Below are 18,222 nucleotides of genomic sequence, written 5' to 3' on the forward strand. Positions count from 1 at the left end.
TAGGAATTATTTGTTTTAAATCCAGTTCCCTTATTTTTTGTAAGCTTCAAAGGCACCTTGAACGCAATGTGAATTTATTATTTAATTACCGCAGAAGAGATTTATCAAATACAGTAATTTCAGAATAGCTTGTTGTAAAGGTTTTCTACCACTATATTTCGATACTCTGAATATGTGGGATATTTATGTCTTTGACAAAGTTGTTTGAAATAGCACTTTTGAAAACTTTGCTGAAGACATTAAGTCTCGGCCTAAATTTGCTTGAAGAGTAATTCTTCTCTATAATTACTTCTAGGAGGATTAACCGTCAAAATTATTCTATCAGCAGATGAACAGTTTTACGTTTTGAAATTCTTCAATGTTACTTAACATCGAAATTTGGGACTTTCGAATGAATGTGATCGTGATCGTTAAAAATTTATCGAGCATTAATTTTACTTTTCTTCATTAGTCAACCTCACAACTTGCAGTACGTAGCACACAAAATTTTAGTACGCCCTTCATTGCATCCTGCTAAGAGGCTATTCATATAGTTGATAATATAACAAAAATCCAATGCTCATAAAACCGATTCTGACCTGCTAGAGACAAAATTACCCCAGCTTTCAACTAGTTTCTGAAATGTTATTCTTGTTGTTAACCATATTGAATTGTTGTCTAAACTCTACATAATCTAAAAAAATACATTTTCAGCAAATGTTGAAATGTATGCAAGTTTTCGTTAAAACAAGGTTATGTTTTATATGCAATCAACCTATTCAAATTTAGATTCCCATTCGAAAAATTGTCTCTAATCCATATTTTGAAGCATCTTTCCAAAAATGAGCTCCTAATAATTCAGACAGTTATTTTATTTTACATTGAAGTAATTTGACAACTATGGGATTTTGGTTAAGAGATAAGTTACAAGATCCCCTTCCCACAATTTTCCAAAAGTTCTCATGACGCTTTAAACACAGTTCTCAAAGTAGTGATCAGAGAATATTTTTCCAAAAATATTTTGGGGAATATTAAATTAAATTCGCCAGTATCAATTTTTTTTCAATCCAATTAATTTTAGTTTGGGGGGGGGGGGTTTAACCCCCAAAACCCCCCCTGGCTACGCCACTGATCATCGCAGTTGTCAATTCCAAATAACTATCCAAATGTCTACAATTGAAATGGTTAAATTATACCATTCGAGAGAAAATAACTTTCGAACTGTAAAATTTTACCTAGAAGTTAAAAAATTTCGCCAAATAAGCGAATTATATAATGAATGGTTTGATTTAGAGGAACAATTTTCCTAATCGATATTCGAATAACAAGTCATCTGGAGTAGAGCCCGTCAGTAATTTAAGCCCCGTGCTTGGATCGGCTCTCGACGGCCCTGAATTGATCATCATGGTTTTTTTGAATATCAGAACAATTAATAGTGACAGATTGATCTAGTTCACCCACCTCCCTAGTTCTAATTTTGGTACTAGTTTAGATACATCGTCTAACAAGACACACAGTTGGTGCTATAGATACTATATTCATAATTAGATGGACTTAAAAACCGGAAAACTGGAAGCTCTTGTTTCAGGAAGAAAACACTGGCATCCCATGCAAATGTTCAAGCTCTAGCTTAACAGTTTTATTGTTGACGTCATTAGTAAGAACTTTGCATGTACGAATAGCAATACGAATTTGAAGATATGGTTTCATATTTTTGCGAATATCTCCTGGTAATACACAAAAAATATTGTTTATTTTTGTTTCTCTACGCTCGATAACACAAGGAATAAGTAAAATAATCATCACCATAATCACAATACCTTTTCCATATACCTCCGAAAAGAACATGTTATGAGACGTCATGTTCGATTGGCTCCGGCATTTGACATGTTAGATTGACTCCGCTCAGTGTCTCCGCCTAACTATGAATATACTAACTATAAGTTGGTGCTACTTACCGACGAGAGTTCGAAACACAAAAAATCAAACTTAATTTAAGCTAGGTTTGCCGATATGCCCTTAGCGCGAAAATTGGCTTAATCCAACTTTCCCTTTTGGGAATCAATATTGCACAATTAAAGAATGCCTATAGTGATTTTTTAAACAAGAAAAATGGCACAATCTTTAATCTCAGTAATATTGAAGGCTATTTCAATTCACTATTATAACAGTCATAATTTGTATCCCGTCTCGTATTTTACCTGAGTGTCGTTTGATAAAAAAAACGTCGATATATAATATATAATAAATTGTCAGACCGGGAGACATTTTTTACAATCCGACTACAAGTTCAATTTGTTATCTCTACCGGATTAGCTCCGCTTCTTGCAAAAAAACTTCTTACTTTTTACATCCACTTCTCAGCACACCGCACACGAAGGTTGGCCCGGTCTGAGAGATAATATTTTTCATATCTTTACGGCCAAAAGGTGGGAGCTAAAATGCAATTTGAAATAAATCACTCTGAACACATTTTAAAGTAAATAAATAAATTTTCTCTGACTTTGGAAACTTCAGCGTGAGGATATTTTTTTTTCTGCATAGATGTTTAAGAACCGGTGGGTGCTCTACACGAATTATTACACCAGGTATTGCGCACGTATGATTTTCCCCCCTTAACAGTTAATCATTTCACTGTCTGCCCATTCCGGTTAAGTGTCAACAGAAGCCTTACCCGTGCATCGAGAGGAATCAGACCAGAACCAAGTGTCCGAAAACAAAGTGTCTGTAAGTTGATCCGGACACGATCGCCCGGACCGGACCGGACCGGTCGGTAGCAAACCCACTCGACCCATGGTCAAGAGGTGAAGGAACCATCCTGTGCCATCGTATGACGCATAAATTTAAAGCAGAAATAAAAATATGACCTGCCCTTCATTTCCATCCCCCTTCTGCAAGAGGGGAAATTGGCAAGGTATGGATGGAGTTTGCTTTCCCGGAAGAATGAATGAAACGAGTACTTTTTCAGCTTATTTATGTGTTTACATATGTTGCTGGTCTCAGCAGAAACTTTGGCGCAGAATCCGGTTTCGACGACGCATAAGGAAGCACGAGCTTTATTTGGCAAAGACGACCGAGCGATTGTGTGGACCAAGATATATTGACCGTATATAAATCCGTCATCAATATAATAACAAGGAAAAGGGAACTGTGGGAGTGTTTGATAGGAATGAAAAGCTGCAACGTTATAGGCAAACATGCCATTAATATTTCAGAAAGATATTCAAATAACTCAAGTTTTTTTGTTGTTTTGCAATCAGATAAAATATCATATTCGTTATATTTAGGGTAATGAGTCAATTTTCACCCGACCCAAAAAAGGTCAAAATTGGGGTCCTTAATTTCAGTTATCGTACCGCTCAAAACCGAGTACCAAACCATTTCAAGACCATTTTGTTACTATCTTGATTCTTATACCATGTTTACACTACAGAGTTAAAACATGTTATAATAATTAGCAACAAGAAAAAATGTCATCAAGATAGCGTTAAAACACGTTTTAACTCGCAGTGTGAACGTAGTATTAGATACGAAGCAAAGATATTTATACAGATATATTAGTATTCTATCGAGTGAAGGATGAGCAATTAAATAAATAGGGCAGCACCTTTCCTAATAAAGCTAAATTAACCTTATTTCCCGATTTGCTGTTAGAAGGGAAATTCATTTGAATTATTTTTCAATATCAGGTAGAAGAAAATATCGTTCAAACAAATCATAGGACGCACGATGGTTTGATTATCTAACCATTACAAACGTCATCAAATATAAGTAAAAAAAGTAATCATCCGTAGGACTTCTTGATTCAATATTATCTTTCGGGAGAAATCTTATTTCTGTACACCAAGAAAAAATCATCTCATCATCCCTCGCACCAAATCAATAACAATTTACCGCAGAGCAAACAAATTGTTTTTCATCTCTCCCCAAAACACGCTGTCTTGCCAGCTTGTCGATCACTTCAGATTCCCACCTCCCCCTCATTCCTCAGCAAACTTTGCCGAGAAGCTCCAACGTTCGGTTACGGAACAAGGTTTCATCTTTATCACTTCCACCAGAGCCAGCCAATTCCCGTTGGTCTCCAGCCGAGCATGAATGACGACTTGCTTTAATAACGAAAGCAACTCGCTTCTTCCAAAATCGAGAACATTTCTAAAGATGGGTTGAAGTCTAAAATTTAAGCGCGCGAAATATGAAGTCGGTATAGCGGCCCCCGAAATGGTGAGGAAACATGGCCAACAAGGGAGCAATCCAGCCAGTGGGGACCAGCGACGAGTCAGTTTGTAACGAGAATTGAAAAGTTATGACCCTCTTGTTTGCCCTCGCTCTCTCCCATATTTTCTTGTTATCCAATTCGAAACGAGCTGATGATTAAGTATGGAGCTGCACGCAATGAAATCCGGTTCAGAAATCTGAGATTGGGAACTGCGATGATTAGAGTTTAGGTTTATAGTTTTTGGATCGACTGTCGGTGTGAATAATTTAGTGTTTTGGTGTCACAACACAAAACTGATTATATGTCAGGGAAGCACACTGTCGGATTTCCTTGGAAAATCCACCATATGGGAAGACTAAAATTCTTCTTTTATTACACATATAAAGGGTGTACGGAATCAAAATGCATCACAAGAAAATCTTTGCCAAAATTCACCCATTCAGCTGTTTCAAACTTTCGTAGAATAAAACAAAATATATTAAACTATTTCCATGTTCGTTTTATTTAATTTCGTAGCCTGTTGGGGAGGAATGTGAATAAAACACCGATTATTAGCAGCACGTTTCGTTGGTGCAGCTTTATACTGCAAATATATTTAGTTTGGTTAGGTTATACAATTTCTGTAACGTATTACCTACACTTTCGGTATGTTTCACCGGATTGATGATCCAACAGGGTATAAATCCTAACCAAACTTTTAATTCTGTGTTTTAATTAGAATAACAAATTCGGGTCTACAATATTAATTCATTGTTATTTTACTTACGTTTGTAAACTAGAATAATAAATTTGGCCCTCGTTTTAGTAGTAATCACCACGTAGGATTAAGAAGATTTAACTAACACTAATTAATTATTTCAATTTAACTTTTAACTCTCGACCGAACTCGTAATGTTTCTGACTTGAGTCGTTTGGCGTTTCAACGCAGCCTACACGCTAAACGCGCACACACCAGATCTTGGGCAGTGCGCCCAGCAGCAACATTTCCAACCGGCCTTCACGCTAAATGTACATACCCCAGATTTTAGCCGGTGCGCAGATCCTCCCCCCGTAATACTGGCCAATGGTCCTAGTTTTACCATACCATATCGACGACCGCAAGTTTAGCGACAGGTCTACGCAGCAAACCTCCCGCAGTTCTTACAATGGCTTGACGGAACCGTCTGTTGCTCTCGGGTACGAGCTCTAACACACGCCCCCTGATCGAGCTATTTCTCTTCCCTAATACAAAAATATTATACACGAACTTTAACCCATAATGTGCAACGATTCCACATATTGTTTGGATGATACCCTTAACATGTCGTTAGGCTCTTGAATCATAAGATTTTTATTAGGGTATTGCTGCTGGAGCATCTCGACGGCACACAAAACGACGAACTGATTTTGATGCAGGCGTCTGTCGGAAGGCTGTAAACTACTTCGCAATGTACCGCTCGAATAGTGAGACAGGTGAACAGAGCGATCCACCATTTGGCGGTACTCCGCCCTATCTTCACCATCAATGGCCCGAACAGATCAAGTCCGACATAGATGAACGGCCTGGTATGTGTGGCTAGCAGAGCTGCAGGAAGTGACGCCATCCGTGGAATTCTAGAGACTGCTCTTTGCAGCTTGCAAACGATACACCACCTTCCGAACAACCTCTCTGAGTCGAGGCACGCAATAACTTTGTCGCAACTCGTTCACCACTGTTTCTGAATTTGCTGAAACTTTCCACCATCAAACTCGTCACCCGATGATTTGCAGGTAGAATAATTGGAAATTGCAGATCTTTACTCACATGCTTGTCCGCTCCAATTCGCCCACCTACTCGAAGAACGTAGGCACTGTCAACGAGCGGCGTCAACCGGTAGAATGGGCCACTTTTATCTAAAACTTTCTGTTCTGCTTGTAATACGTTACAGTTGTGAGAAAGCATCGCGAGCTATTGTGCTGGTCTTACCAGGAATGCTTTCGTTTTTCGCAGCTCATCTTGTGTTAGATGCCCGAAGTTCATCACGCCACAGTAAACTTTCTTCTTTAAGTTCAAGACGTAACGGTAAACGTACGCGGTAGCTCTGTGCATTCGTTTCCATTTCGAAAACCGGTCGTAGTCGATCATCTAGTGCAGAAACTTCATAACGAACGTGACAAGCGCGTAACTCTTCCCCAAAATCTGCCGAGTTGCACTCGGCTTCGGCCACTCGTCATCGGATAGTAGCAGAAACGCAGGTCCCTTGAACCACAATCCTTCAGCGTCCAGGGATGGACCACTGCCCCATTTTGTAGCTAAATCTGCCGGATTCAGCTTCGATGGCACCCATCGCCACTCGCTCACATCGGTCGCCGTCAAAATCTCTCCGAATCTACAAGCCACGAACTGTATTTCCGACGATCCGCTCATAGCGATCCCCGAACTGTAGATGAATCAGACCACAAATACCGCTCCGTTACTGATACTGTATGAGACTCCAGAACAAAACGCATCCATCGTACTCCGAGAATCGCCGCCTGCAGCTCGAATCGCAGTATCGTCAAAGGTATCAACGGTGCAACCTTGGTTTTCGCAGTTACCAGAGTGCATCTGGGAGTGCCATCAGCGTCGATTATGCGGAAATACGCGGCCAACTATGATAGTGTTCAGTAGTGGTTCGTGGGAAATAACATCTGGGAACCCGCCAGATGTCGTGCAGCAATATTTTGCCATGTACCAGCAGAAAGCTCAATAATCCCAGAGGATCGAAGTAGGTCATAAGGAATCGTAGAACTTGACTTTTCGTTGGACGTGAGTCGCTGTAAATGATCTGCTGAACGTCGTCCTTCAGCTGGGTGCAGAAACTGAGCGCGTCTTAATCAGTCAGCCAGAGCATTCCCAATACTCGCTCGTATTGCTTAGTCTTGTCCAGAAACAAGTGCTTGTTACCTGTATACGTTGGCTCGCCTGGATTCTGGAGCACGTTCGCGCTGTTAGATTGCGCAATGAGAGCCCTCCTTTCCATTGAATCGCTTTGAGCTGTGCCGCTGTCTCTCCTGCTTCGGCTTCCGTCCCATAGCTGGTCAAATAGTCATCCAAGTAAGTGTTATCGACAATATCTTCAACAGCCTTCGGGAAGTCATTCGTGAAATCTGCTGCATTCCGGTTTTGCACGTTACTGCGCTTACGCTGGGCCACAGGTCGACCCAAATGTGGCTACATCCATGACGAAAATCTTAGGAGGAGTCGAGGGATCATCAGGCCATAGGAACTGTTGCGAATGTCGGTCTACTTCACGGATTCTTTTTTGGTGAAACATCTCCTTGATGTCTACTGAAAGTGCCACGGCAAATTGGCGGAACCGAGAAAGAACACCCGCTAAAGATGCCAACTGATCTGGTCCCTTGAGTAGCATAGATTTGAGCGAAATCCCGTTAACCGTGGCTGCTGCGTCCCAAATTAGCCGCACCTTTTCCGGCTTTTTCGGGTTCACTACTGCTCCCAGTGGCAGGTACTAGACTCGCTTGAGATCTCCTGTTTTCCAGTCTTCGTCGGTAACTTCGTGCGCAAAATATTTTTCCTGGTACTCCTCTATTTTTCGGTTCAAATTCTCCCCTAGATACGGATTCCTAGCCATTCGACGTTCCAGGCATTCAAGCCTGCGCAGTGCCATTCCAAAGCATTCTGGAAACTCGATATCGTCGTACTTCCACAGCAACCCCGTTTCATATCACTCTTCCGAACGTACTACGGTATGCTGCAATATCAGCAGTGCTCGTTGGTCATCCACAGATACGAGTTCGACCGCTGGTTTCGTTCCAACATCCTCGAGTGTGAAATAATCCTTTAACAGCTCGTGTATATTACGGTCGCTGTTGCACTCGCACGCATGGAAGTTGAACAAACTCGCTGGCACGTCACCGCTCCCTCCATACACGCACCATCCTAGACGAGTTTTTACGACCACAGACTCATTAACCCTTCTTTCCTACATTTTCAACGGAACAGAGAGATGAAGATTATTCACTCCGATCAGCAATTGTGGAATGGCATTTTCATACTCAGCTATCGGTAGACCCTTGAGATATTGAAAATCATCTTCAAGATCACCGATTCGCAGTGTTAGCTCAGGCAGGGCCAGTTTTTTGACTCTCCATACATCGTTCAGTTTCAGTCGCTTTCCTTCTTCGGCGCTTGATACCAGTAGCTGCAATTGCTTCGAGTCTGGTTCTACTCTCAAAACATCGGCTGTCCACGTTAGACAGAGTGGGGAACTACTACTACTAACCTCAAGGTCCTTGGCGAGCGGCTGTTCAACAAGTCTAAGATGTGATCCATCATGGAGCAAAGCAAACGTTGCCTTTCGTGGCCCATACAGCGTTACTAGCAAGATAAGAAGCAGCAACTATTGATTTGCTGAGTGATGCATATGATTTCCAGTCGCTTCGATATTTCGCGATACTGTTTCTCCAGACGTTCGGTCACTGCGGTTGAAATGTAACAGAGGTTGGTGGCGGAAGGTGCATCCGTTGATTCTGCATGGGCTGGCATTGCGACAACTCCTACGGCCATGCGCGTTCCAGCAGCTACGGCACAGCTGGTGACTTTGCGCCATCTTCCACCGATTGTCAACTGAGAGCGCTTTGAACGTCTGACATTCCCGTACACGATGTCCCACGCCTTTGCAAACGTAACACCTCCTTTCATCCGTATTCGTCGACTCTTGCTGACTAACGTGAGCATTTATCGATCCTCGAACATTTGGTTTAGTTCTCTCTGAACCGCTTTTGCAGCCTCCGCCGGTGTACAGTGTCACTCTGCTTGCTAAAATCACCACTTTATTTATAAATTCTCCAAAGGTTTTTAGATTCGTCTCTGGATACCGCTGCATGACATTTGCCCAATCCATCTTCACGTGAACTGGGAGCTTTTCCACCAACTCTATCAGCAAGTATGAATTCGTAAGATAAGATTGTAGTCCCGCTGCTAGCGGATGGTCACACAGGCTTTGCACAGCCATCCCAAACTCGATGAGTATCTCAAGCTTTTCCGCCTTGGATGCTGAAGTTGATCGTACCTTATCCAATAGCACGTTGATCAGCAATTCCGGTCGTCCGTAGAGAATCTGTAGTATATTGATCACTTGTGGCACTTATTCCGGTAGGAGAAGACGGCTTCATACGCTGCTCCTTTCAAACACCGCTGCCATCTCGCAAGATTATCTACACGGGAATATCCACACGCGGCGGTCGTATTTGCGAAAGCACTGATAAATATCGGCCAATCCGCGGGATCACCGGCGAAGGGGGTACGTACGGTCGTACGTTGCCAACTGACTGCCATCGGTTGGTTCTTGTAAGTCGTTGTTGTCCACTACAGCAGCGACCGATGCTGTATCCTCTGCCCCTTGTTTCTCGACCCACAGATTAACACTCTGCATGCTGGTACGGCGACTTACTCTGCTATGCCGGCTCCCTTCTGTCAGTTGTTCTTCCAGCAGCCTATACTTTTCCTGGATTACCTTCCGCTCCAGTTCTAAAGCCTTCTTTTTGATCTCCAACTCGCGCTGCTCAATTGCGCGATCTTTCTCTAGGAACTCCAATCGTAATGCAACCCAGCAGACTGATTGCTGGATGACGATACCACACTCTGTGGTAAACAATTGCGGCACGTCCACGACCGTTTCCCTATCAAACTGGTTACTCCCGCAAAACGCATGTGCCACCAGCTGGCTGTCGCAGTTGTCACACTGCACAAATCATCGTAGGAATCGCGTACGCCCGACTCAGCCTCCCGCCCGGCTTAGGTCCGGCGATTGCAGCAAACCGTTTCCCGGACCATCCTGGTCCTTTGAGCCGGAGTTTCGCTCATAGCGAAAGTTATAAAGTTGTGTTGGGCCGGAATGCGAATAACAGGAATGTGAATAACCACCGGTTATTAGCAGCACGTTTCGTGCACCGTCGAAGAGTAGGGTAAATCTAGACGAACGGGCGAAATTATTCGCATCACAGAACCACTGTTTCCGAATTCGGCGAAGGAAGGAGAGAGAGAGAGAGAGAGAGAGAGAGAGAGAGAGAGAGAGAGAGAGAGAGGGAAGGAGAGGTTAGAAGGAGAGGAGAGGTGATTGAAACTAGGAGTCGTTGGAAGCCACTGAAAGAAGACGGACGTCAAAAAAATATAAGTCCATCGAATTTGGGCAGAAAAGTAAAAAAAACGAAAAGGTGTCGCGGTTAGTGAGACCGGTGAAGATGTTCGACGAAAGAACGGGACGAAGGACTGTGGTGACGAGCAGTAGTGTGTCGGCGGTGCGTCTCCATTTCTTCGAAGCCAGATAGCAGATTCGAAGGAGGTTATCAGGACGACGCAACACCACCACGAGGACCCGGTTACATTCGTACGTCGCATCTCGGACAGGGAAAAGTCTCCGTTCCTTCGAAGCCAGAATCAGCTCCGTAAACAGCATGGTTCGAAGGAAGTTATCAGGACTATCCAGTCCCACCAAGTGGAGCCAACTCTTGGACACCAAAAAGGCGCTGGTGGCCGATGAGACTTACGCTATCGCCGTGTCACACGCTTTCGCTAAGTGCGGTAACGACCGTTTTGGACGTTTGGGTCTATACCTAGACTGATGAGTTCCCCCGGCGTCTGCGAGCACCGTGGATAGAGCAACTGTTACAATTTCCCAGAGCGGCCATCGTCACATCACCTACCGAGTTGGCGGTGTGCTTCATTCCGGCTTAGGATAGCTCTATCCACATCTACGAACCCACACCCAGTGTGCAGCAACAAAATGTTCCAGCTCCTCACCCTCTCTCCACCATCGAAGCAGCAAGGGCCCCAACAGTTCCTGACGACAGTATACGCCATGTAAGAAAAGTTAAATATATAAGTTAAAATGTATTTCTTTTGCTTTGTATAACTTTCTTTCGCTGAGCCTTATGTCTGTCTTAAATGTCGATCTGTTTCTTTCGTCAGAAGTGCTATCAGGTAAGTCAAGGTTGTGTGTCCTCCCTTGAGCAGTGTGAAAGCCGACCCTGGGTGAAATAAAACCCGATTGAGCTAGTCGTTTGTTACAATGTCAACACCACTGGGCACACTGAAGTTGGCTCAATCGACTAATGTGCAGAATCGGTCGAACCCTCTCCAGATTGACAAAAGATATGTGTTGATAAACAAATATTAGGCAATCCATTAGACGTTTGTTTGACAATTCAGCGGTGGGTTCTGTCAACAAGTCTACTCCTGCGAACAGAAAAACTCGTCCGACAAACAACTTTGTTAGTCCGTTGTTGGATCGAATAAACGATATTGTCGGACGTCGACCCCTCGGAGTAACGTCAGAATAAGTAAACAAGAAATAATCAGCTGATCAGAAACGTGGATTGCCTAATAGCCGAGAAATAAATAATATCGAAAGTGTGAAATCGTGATTAATATTCGCAAAGTGTAGGAAGAACTTTAGATAGTTGGGAAAAAAAAAGATTGTGAATTTATGGAAGAAATAGATTAGTAGTTCGCTTGAGTTGTGTCGACCTGTAAGTAAAAACGAAATTCAATTAAAATTAAGTATTAGACAAAACAGTTTTACTTACCCGGTTTATAACTAACCTGTAGCCGCATTTAGAAGGAATCTGTAGCAGAGAAGAGGGAGAAAACACGTAAGAATCTAGGATCAGGTAGAGGATAAGGAAAAGGAGAGCCAAACGTAGTTGTAAATTTGCTTACCCAACCATAAATATTAAAATTGACGAAATACTTTCAAGCTTATTAAGCCAGACGGTGAGCAGGGCAGTGAAAATTAGCTGCTAAACAACGGATTTTAGTTCTATCCGAGCAATAAACTAGAATAATAAATTTAGGCAGTAAACACCCCGTAGGATTAAGAAATTGTAACTAGCACTAATAAATTATCTCAATTTAACTTTTAACTCTCGACCGGACCCGTAATGTGTCTGACTTGAGATTCGTTGACTTTTGACTTTTCTAGCCAGCCTACACGCTAAACGCGCATGCACCAGATCTTGGTCAGTGCGCCAGCAGCAACATTTCTAGCCGGCCCACACGCAAAACGCGCATACCCCACAGTTAGTCAGTGCGCGCAGCAGCAACATACCTCCTTCTTTACACTGCTCATAAGCAATTGTACAACGTTTGAGCTAACTTGTTTTGCGAGGAAGTCAATTTTGCGGACCTTTCTGCTTCCAATATCACAACTGATGTGCGTTCGTGGTAATAAAATCCTTTAGCACAAAATTGAATTCCTTAGCCTTGTGTCACTCCAGAGGCTAAATCCGGCCAGAAACAAGTAGCGTCATCACCATCGAAGGGGTAGTAGACGCTTTTGAAGTCCTTCATTCAAGTACACCTGCCCATCGGGGTGCTCCGCTTTCCACACCAGCAAATTGCCAGCCAAATCATGTACTTTTGGCAAGCTTAGACATCTTCTGCTTTCTAACTTCGTCAGGAATGTCGAACTTGTGACGAGCAGTGAAGAAACTGCCGGATACGTGATTTCCCCACTACATCCTGCCGTTTATCGCGATTCGGTGCCTGAACACCAATAAAATACAATCAACGCCTCTTCCTACCAAACGTATCTTAAACACTATTTTCTTTCTTTTTACCTTTCCAGGACTTTCTGCGGAACTTTACTACGTTCGTGAAGGCCAAGTCAACGAGTATGCGCTACACTTCACAGTCCCGGTGCCAGCGAATGTCCAGGACATTTCCTTCACCTGGCAAAGTTTGGCGGGGAAACCGCTTCCCTACAAAATCAACATCGTCACCTCAGATCCGATGGTCCTTCCAAAACCATCGATGAACATCTCCCGGATGGGTGAAATTCCCACACAAATTGAAACATTCGCCATCGCTTTGAAATGCGCCGGTCGCGATCCGGCAGAAGTCGAGGTTACGATCACCATCGAGGTCACACTGAACCGGGTCACGGGAAACGCTACAGAACTGGTCTTCCGGAGGAAAAAAATATGCATCAACAAGTACACGATCCCACCGACCGTTTCAATGGTTTTAACCAATCTAATTCGACTTTTATTTTTCTTACAGTGATCATCCCGAAGCCAACCAACCGGATCCTTATCTGCTGGAAACAGTCACTCACACTCCGAATGGTTTGATCACCCTCATAGTCGGTGGTATTCTGGCGATCGTCCTGGTAACGATCCTTATATCGATCGCATACTGTGCCCGCGGTTCTATGAAACGCAAACCACACCACGCGCAACCCATCCGAACCTCAAGTTTCCAACGCCTACAAACCCATCCCCCATCCGCACCCTCCTCGATAGTATCTCCGCCGTCGATTGCCCCAACCATTGCCACTCTGTCCAGAAGCAAAATCTACGCCAACGCTGAACCGGAGGAACTTCAACGACGCATATCCGAGTTGACAGTTCAACGCTGTCGCGTACGATTGTCCTCCCTGCTCCAAGAAGGCACCTTCGGCCGTGTCTACCGTGGTTCCTACAACGACAGCCAGGAAGTGTTGGTCAAAACTGTCGGCCAGCATGCTTCCCAAATCCAGGTTTCGCTGCTACTTCAAGAAGGAATGAGCCTTTACGGTGCGCAACACCCGGGAATCCTATCCGTGCTGGGCGTGTCGATCGAAGATCACACCGCACCGTTCCTTCTATACTTGGCACCTGAAAATATGAGAAATTTGAAGATTTTCCTGCAGGAGCCAGTAGCCAGGACATTGACCACGATTCAGATAGTTAAGATCCAACTTCAGCTAGCACAAGCATTGGGACACCTGCACAGTCACGGAGTAATCCACAAGGATATTGCAGCTCGGAACTGTGTGTAAGTATCCTTCATCATATTTTCCGTCCTGTTACGGAATACTGAACTACCCAATTTAATGTTTCCAGAATTGATGATCAACTTCGAGTCAAGCTGGCGGATAACTCTCTATCGCGGGACCTGTTCCCCGGGGATTACTACTGCCTAGGAGATAGCGAAAACCGACCGATCAAATGGCTTGCCCTGGAAGCCATCCAGTACAAGCAGTTCAGCGAGGCATCCGATACGTGGGCGTTCGGAGTGCTGATGTGGGAGCTGTGCACTCTGGCCAGACAACCTTACGCTGAGGTGAGTTTTAAGGGGTTTGATTATAACTTGTCCTTTTTCCGTTGTCTTGTTGCTAATCGTTTTTCTTCTTCTGCGCCCAATAGGTTGATCCTTTCGAGATGGAACACTACCTCCGCGAGAACTACCGGTTGTCGCAGCCGATCAACTGCCCAGATGAATTGTAAGTATTTTTCGGATTTTGTATGCTTTTTTCGTAAACCATATGAATTTTCCACTCTTTCAGATTCGCCATCATGGCCTACTGCTGGACGATGCTACCGATGGAGCGGCCATCGTTCGAACAGTTGCAGGTCTGCCTGCAGGACTTCTACGCACAGATAACACGGTATGTCTAGGGTTTAGCGAACGCCGCCAACGGTGCGGTAGTTCCATTCGTCAAGGGCCCTGACCCGAAACAACCCCCGAACCCAACACAGTCGCAGCAACAGCAGCAGCAACAAAGGTTCTACATGTTTCCTACGCCACGGGCGCTTTCCCTTAGCTTTAGCTTTAGAGTGAAGAACCGGCACGGTAACGCTTCCACGTTCGGGGGTCGCAGCGGTAAAAATAACGCCAAGAACCACATCAATCACATCTACGAGGTTCCCCCGTCGGCTCCGGTTATATCCACACAGACGCTTCCCACACCCGGTAGTGGAATCTCGTGACATAAGCCCAAGGTGGCCACCATTAGTCGCGGTGGCCCCCTTGCCACGATTCGTGAATCGCGTAAAAGTCGCGAGAAATCGTCGAAACACAATAGACATAGCATACAATCAAACAAAGAGACAAATAATGGAAAAGCATTTGTTATTCACGGTGCTAGCGGCGATGGTAACTGATGCTTGTAAGATGTCGAATGAACTCGTCAGAGAGACAATGATAGAATCTCATTTTTATATGCAGCTAACAAGAAACACACATAATTCGTGCCAAAAATATTGCTAAATAAATAACTTAGGATAGATTTTGTGGATAAAGATTAATCAAGCAAGCAACTCCAATCACCGTTAGACGAAGTAGAATTTGAATTTTATTAAAGGAAATAGCATATTGTCTACCATCATACTCATTGAAACGATTCAAAACCACCATTTCATATCCATTCCCATGATGGTGAGATATCCTAGACCTAAAAAGAAACTAGGATTCCACTATGTAAAAATTGTGTTGTAAATATTCATTTCACCGAGCAAAATGATTTTTAACTCTCATAATTCAACTACTTAGAAGGAAGAAGATCCTAAATCATGTATATTTATTATATTTTCCTATTATTCCTTCACGAAAAACATAAAAAATGACCGAACTTATCCAATAGCTACTAATCACTACAAACAAAAGCAGAATATTTCTATCGAAAACTACTCAAAAACTAAAAAAAGAAACAGATTTATAAATACTACATTAGAAGAATAGAGACAACAAGCGCCTCCAGTTGTGCAACAACTGGCATTCGTAGTAAGCGAAACATTATGCAAAGCCCCAAACAGCACTGCCGAGATTTGTAGACTGATCTGTTTTGAGTGGTTTGGTTGTTGTTTTCGATCATTCACACAAACGCTTCCTCCAGGAAAAGCACCAACCTCGAAAACCTTGAATCGTTTGTTATTGTTTGTCATCCTTGTTGTAAATAGTGTGTACAGAGTTTGTTTCCTAGAGATCGATTGGTTGATCGATTCAGTTCCAGCCAAGTCAAATTACACTTTGATAAGCAACAATTATAGAATTGTGAAATTGTGGTCTTGATGCTTTGTTAACAAAAGTCCGATACGTTTTGGAAAATGTTTGAATGAAATGAAGTTGAGAAACTAAAAAATACGCATTTTAGTGGAATGACTACAAACAGAAGATTCATAACTAAATTTGAAACGGATGAAAAGGCAAATTAATAAAAAAGATAAGAAACATGTTGACATATTTGTAGGGACTTATACAAGAAAGTGTAATAACAGAACTAATCAATTACGTAATAAAAATGTATATTTTATTACTGATCTTTTGGACTGAGCAACATATCCGAAAAACCTCTGCAAAATGGTCTCAATTATGTTTTCTGATCTTTTTGATACTTCGAATCCCAAGATATTGAGAAGACTTCGGCCCTATGTTCTTATCTTAGAAAATCAACACCCAATTTTTGTGAAGATTACGGCCATCTTTTAAAAAATAAAGGAATTCTTTTATGTTCTGAATCCCAGAATATGAAACCTCAAAGATCTTAAACCTTTCGATTGTTGCGATTTAGCTTTCTAAACTCACCTGATGACGACAACCGCCTTAAGGTTCACGCAGCACACCAAAACTGTTTTCGTTGAAACATACGTTTCCCAACCACCACACGGTCAGTCTATTCTCAACCACCAAAGGCATCAGTTACAATACCAGTGTGCTTCTTATGCTTATTGTCTGAAGAACAAAGGGAACTGTTACTATTATTCATGTGTGGTGATCTATCAAGATGACTGAGTCTCATCAACGAAATGTAATTCTTCGGGCTAACACGGTGGCCATTGACTTCCGGTCTTTCCGCATAAGACCGAGTATTGGTGATGTGTAACATTTGGTGATGGTAAAAATGCAGCTTCGGTTTTCGGAAGTCAGTGTCATCCAGTTGGAGCACGCGGTGCTGATAACGTTCAACAAATTCGCCCAGGCAAAAAAGATTCATTTCGCATAACAACTTGAAACATGTGCTGGATTGTGACACCGCTAAAATCAAGATCCCCGTGTATATGGTTAACGGAAACGTGGAAATCAAATTACATAATTTGGCACCACGTACTGGCAAAGTGGCCATTAAAAGATTCATGTCGCATTTCGGAGAAGTAGAGTCCATTACGTAGGATACTTGGAGGAACTACTTTCCAGGAATTTTAAATGGTGTTTTTGTGGTGAGAATGCGGGTAGACCAACCCATTCCCTCCTACCTTACCCTGCAGTACACAACAGAAGGGGGTGATACCATTATGCAGCGAACTCTATGTACATATCAAGGACAAACTAACACGTGCCAGTTCTGTGAACAAACGGCACATTACGGACAACCCTGCCCAGAAACCGCTAAGAAAAGCTCATCTACAGAAAGAAATACCAACACTCAGTCTCCAATATCATTCCCTGGGTCATAAACGGTTGCCAAATTTGTGGCTGCTGTTCAATCAATAATGACAACTGCGAAAGCCGCGTCGAGTACCACAAACTCAAAAGCTAATACCATCAATGAGGGAGCTACTAGCAATGACGGAGAGTTCACGCTCGTGAACCCTCCGTCATTGCTTCTTTCCCGAAATGGAAAGAAGTTAGGAACAACACCTGATCGCGAACATCAAGGCAGTAACCCCGATGATGACCCGGACATGTGCGAAGACGACAGAGATATGAATGACCCTCATGATACAGTTGACGTGGATGCAACTATTTCCCCGACACGAAAACGGATCTTTGCGCGCAATGGCAAGTCGTGTGTACGGGATCGATCTTAGTATTAATTGTTTATTATTTGTATTGTTTATCTTATGTAAATATATAAAAGACCCACGGCTCCGTGAAGCTAAGGCCTTGAGCTATGCCAAATAAATGAATTACAAAAAACCATCACACTTCACACGGTTGTCACTATTCGTTCCTTTGCAGGTTGTACGTACTGCAGATTAAAATCCCGAGCTAACGGTATGAATCCAACCAATACGATTCTTTTTTTAATTCATTTATTTAACGCGGCTCATAGCGGTAGCTTAACGGAGCCGTGGATCTTTTATATGTTTACAGTATGTAAAAAGAAAATTCAAGCAAATATTATTATACAAATATTGGATCTCGTGCGCGCAACTTCTTATTGCGAGCGGAGACCTTCCTTCTTTCTTTATCTAGATTACTTTATTAAAGATTAACTAAAGAAGATTTTAAAGAGTACTCCTTCCAAAAACCGATTAATAATTAATTACTCTACCAACGACACGACTAGACATTTAATGAAATA

General features: G+C 42.8%; 1 protein-coding gene across 1 annotated transcript in view; it reads left to right on the forward strand.

Moving 5' to 3' along the window:
- The window catches only part of LOC131678327 (tyrosine-protein kinase Dnt-like), a 383,062-nt gene extending 366,832 nt beyond the window's left edge, over positions 1 to 16,230 (forward strand). Inside the window, exons 2-6 of the mRNA XM_058958389.1 lie at positions 12,784 to 13,150; positions 13,218 to 13,973; positions 14,042 to 14,261; positions 14,345 to 14,421; positions 14,485 to 16,230. Of these exons, the coding sequence (XP_058814372.1) occupies positions 12,784 to 13,150; positions 13,218 to 13,973; positions 14,042 to 14,261; positions 14,345 to 14,421; positions 14,485 to 14,596 (1,532 nt within the window). The 3' untranslated portion in view covers positions 14,597 to 16,230. The remainder of the gene's footprint in view (positions 1 to 12,783; positions 13,151 to 13,217; positions 13,974 to 14,041; positions 14,262 to 14,344; positions 14,422 to 14,484) is intronic.
- The last annotated feature ends 1,992 nt before the right edge of the window (positions 16,231 to 18,222 follow it).

Source organism: Topomyia yanbarensis, chromosome 2, assembly GCF_030247195.1.
Source record: "Topomyia yanbarensis strain Yona2022 chromosome 2, ASM3024719v1, whole genome shotgun sequence".
Classification (NCBI taxonomy): Eukaryota; Metazoa; Arthropoda; class Insecta; order Diptera; family Culicidae; genus Topomyia; species Topomyia yanbarensis.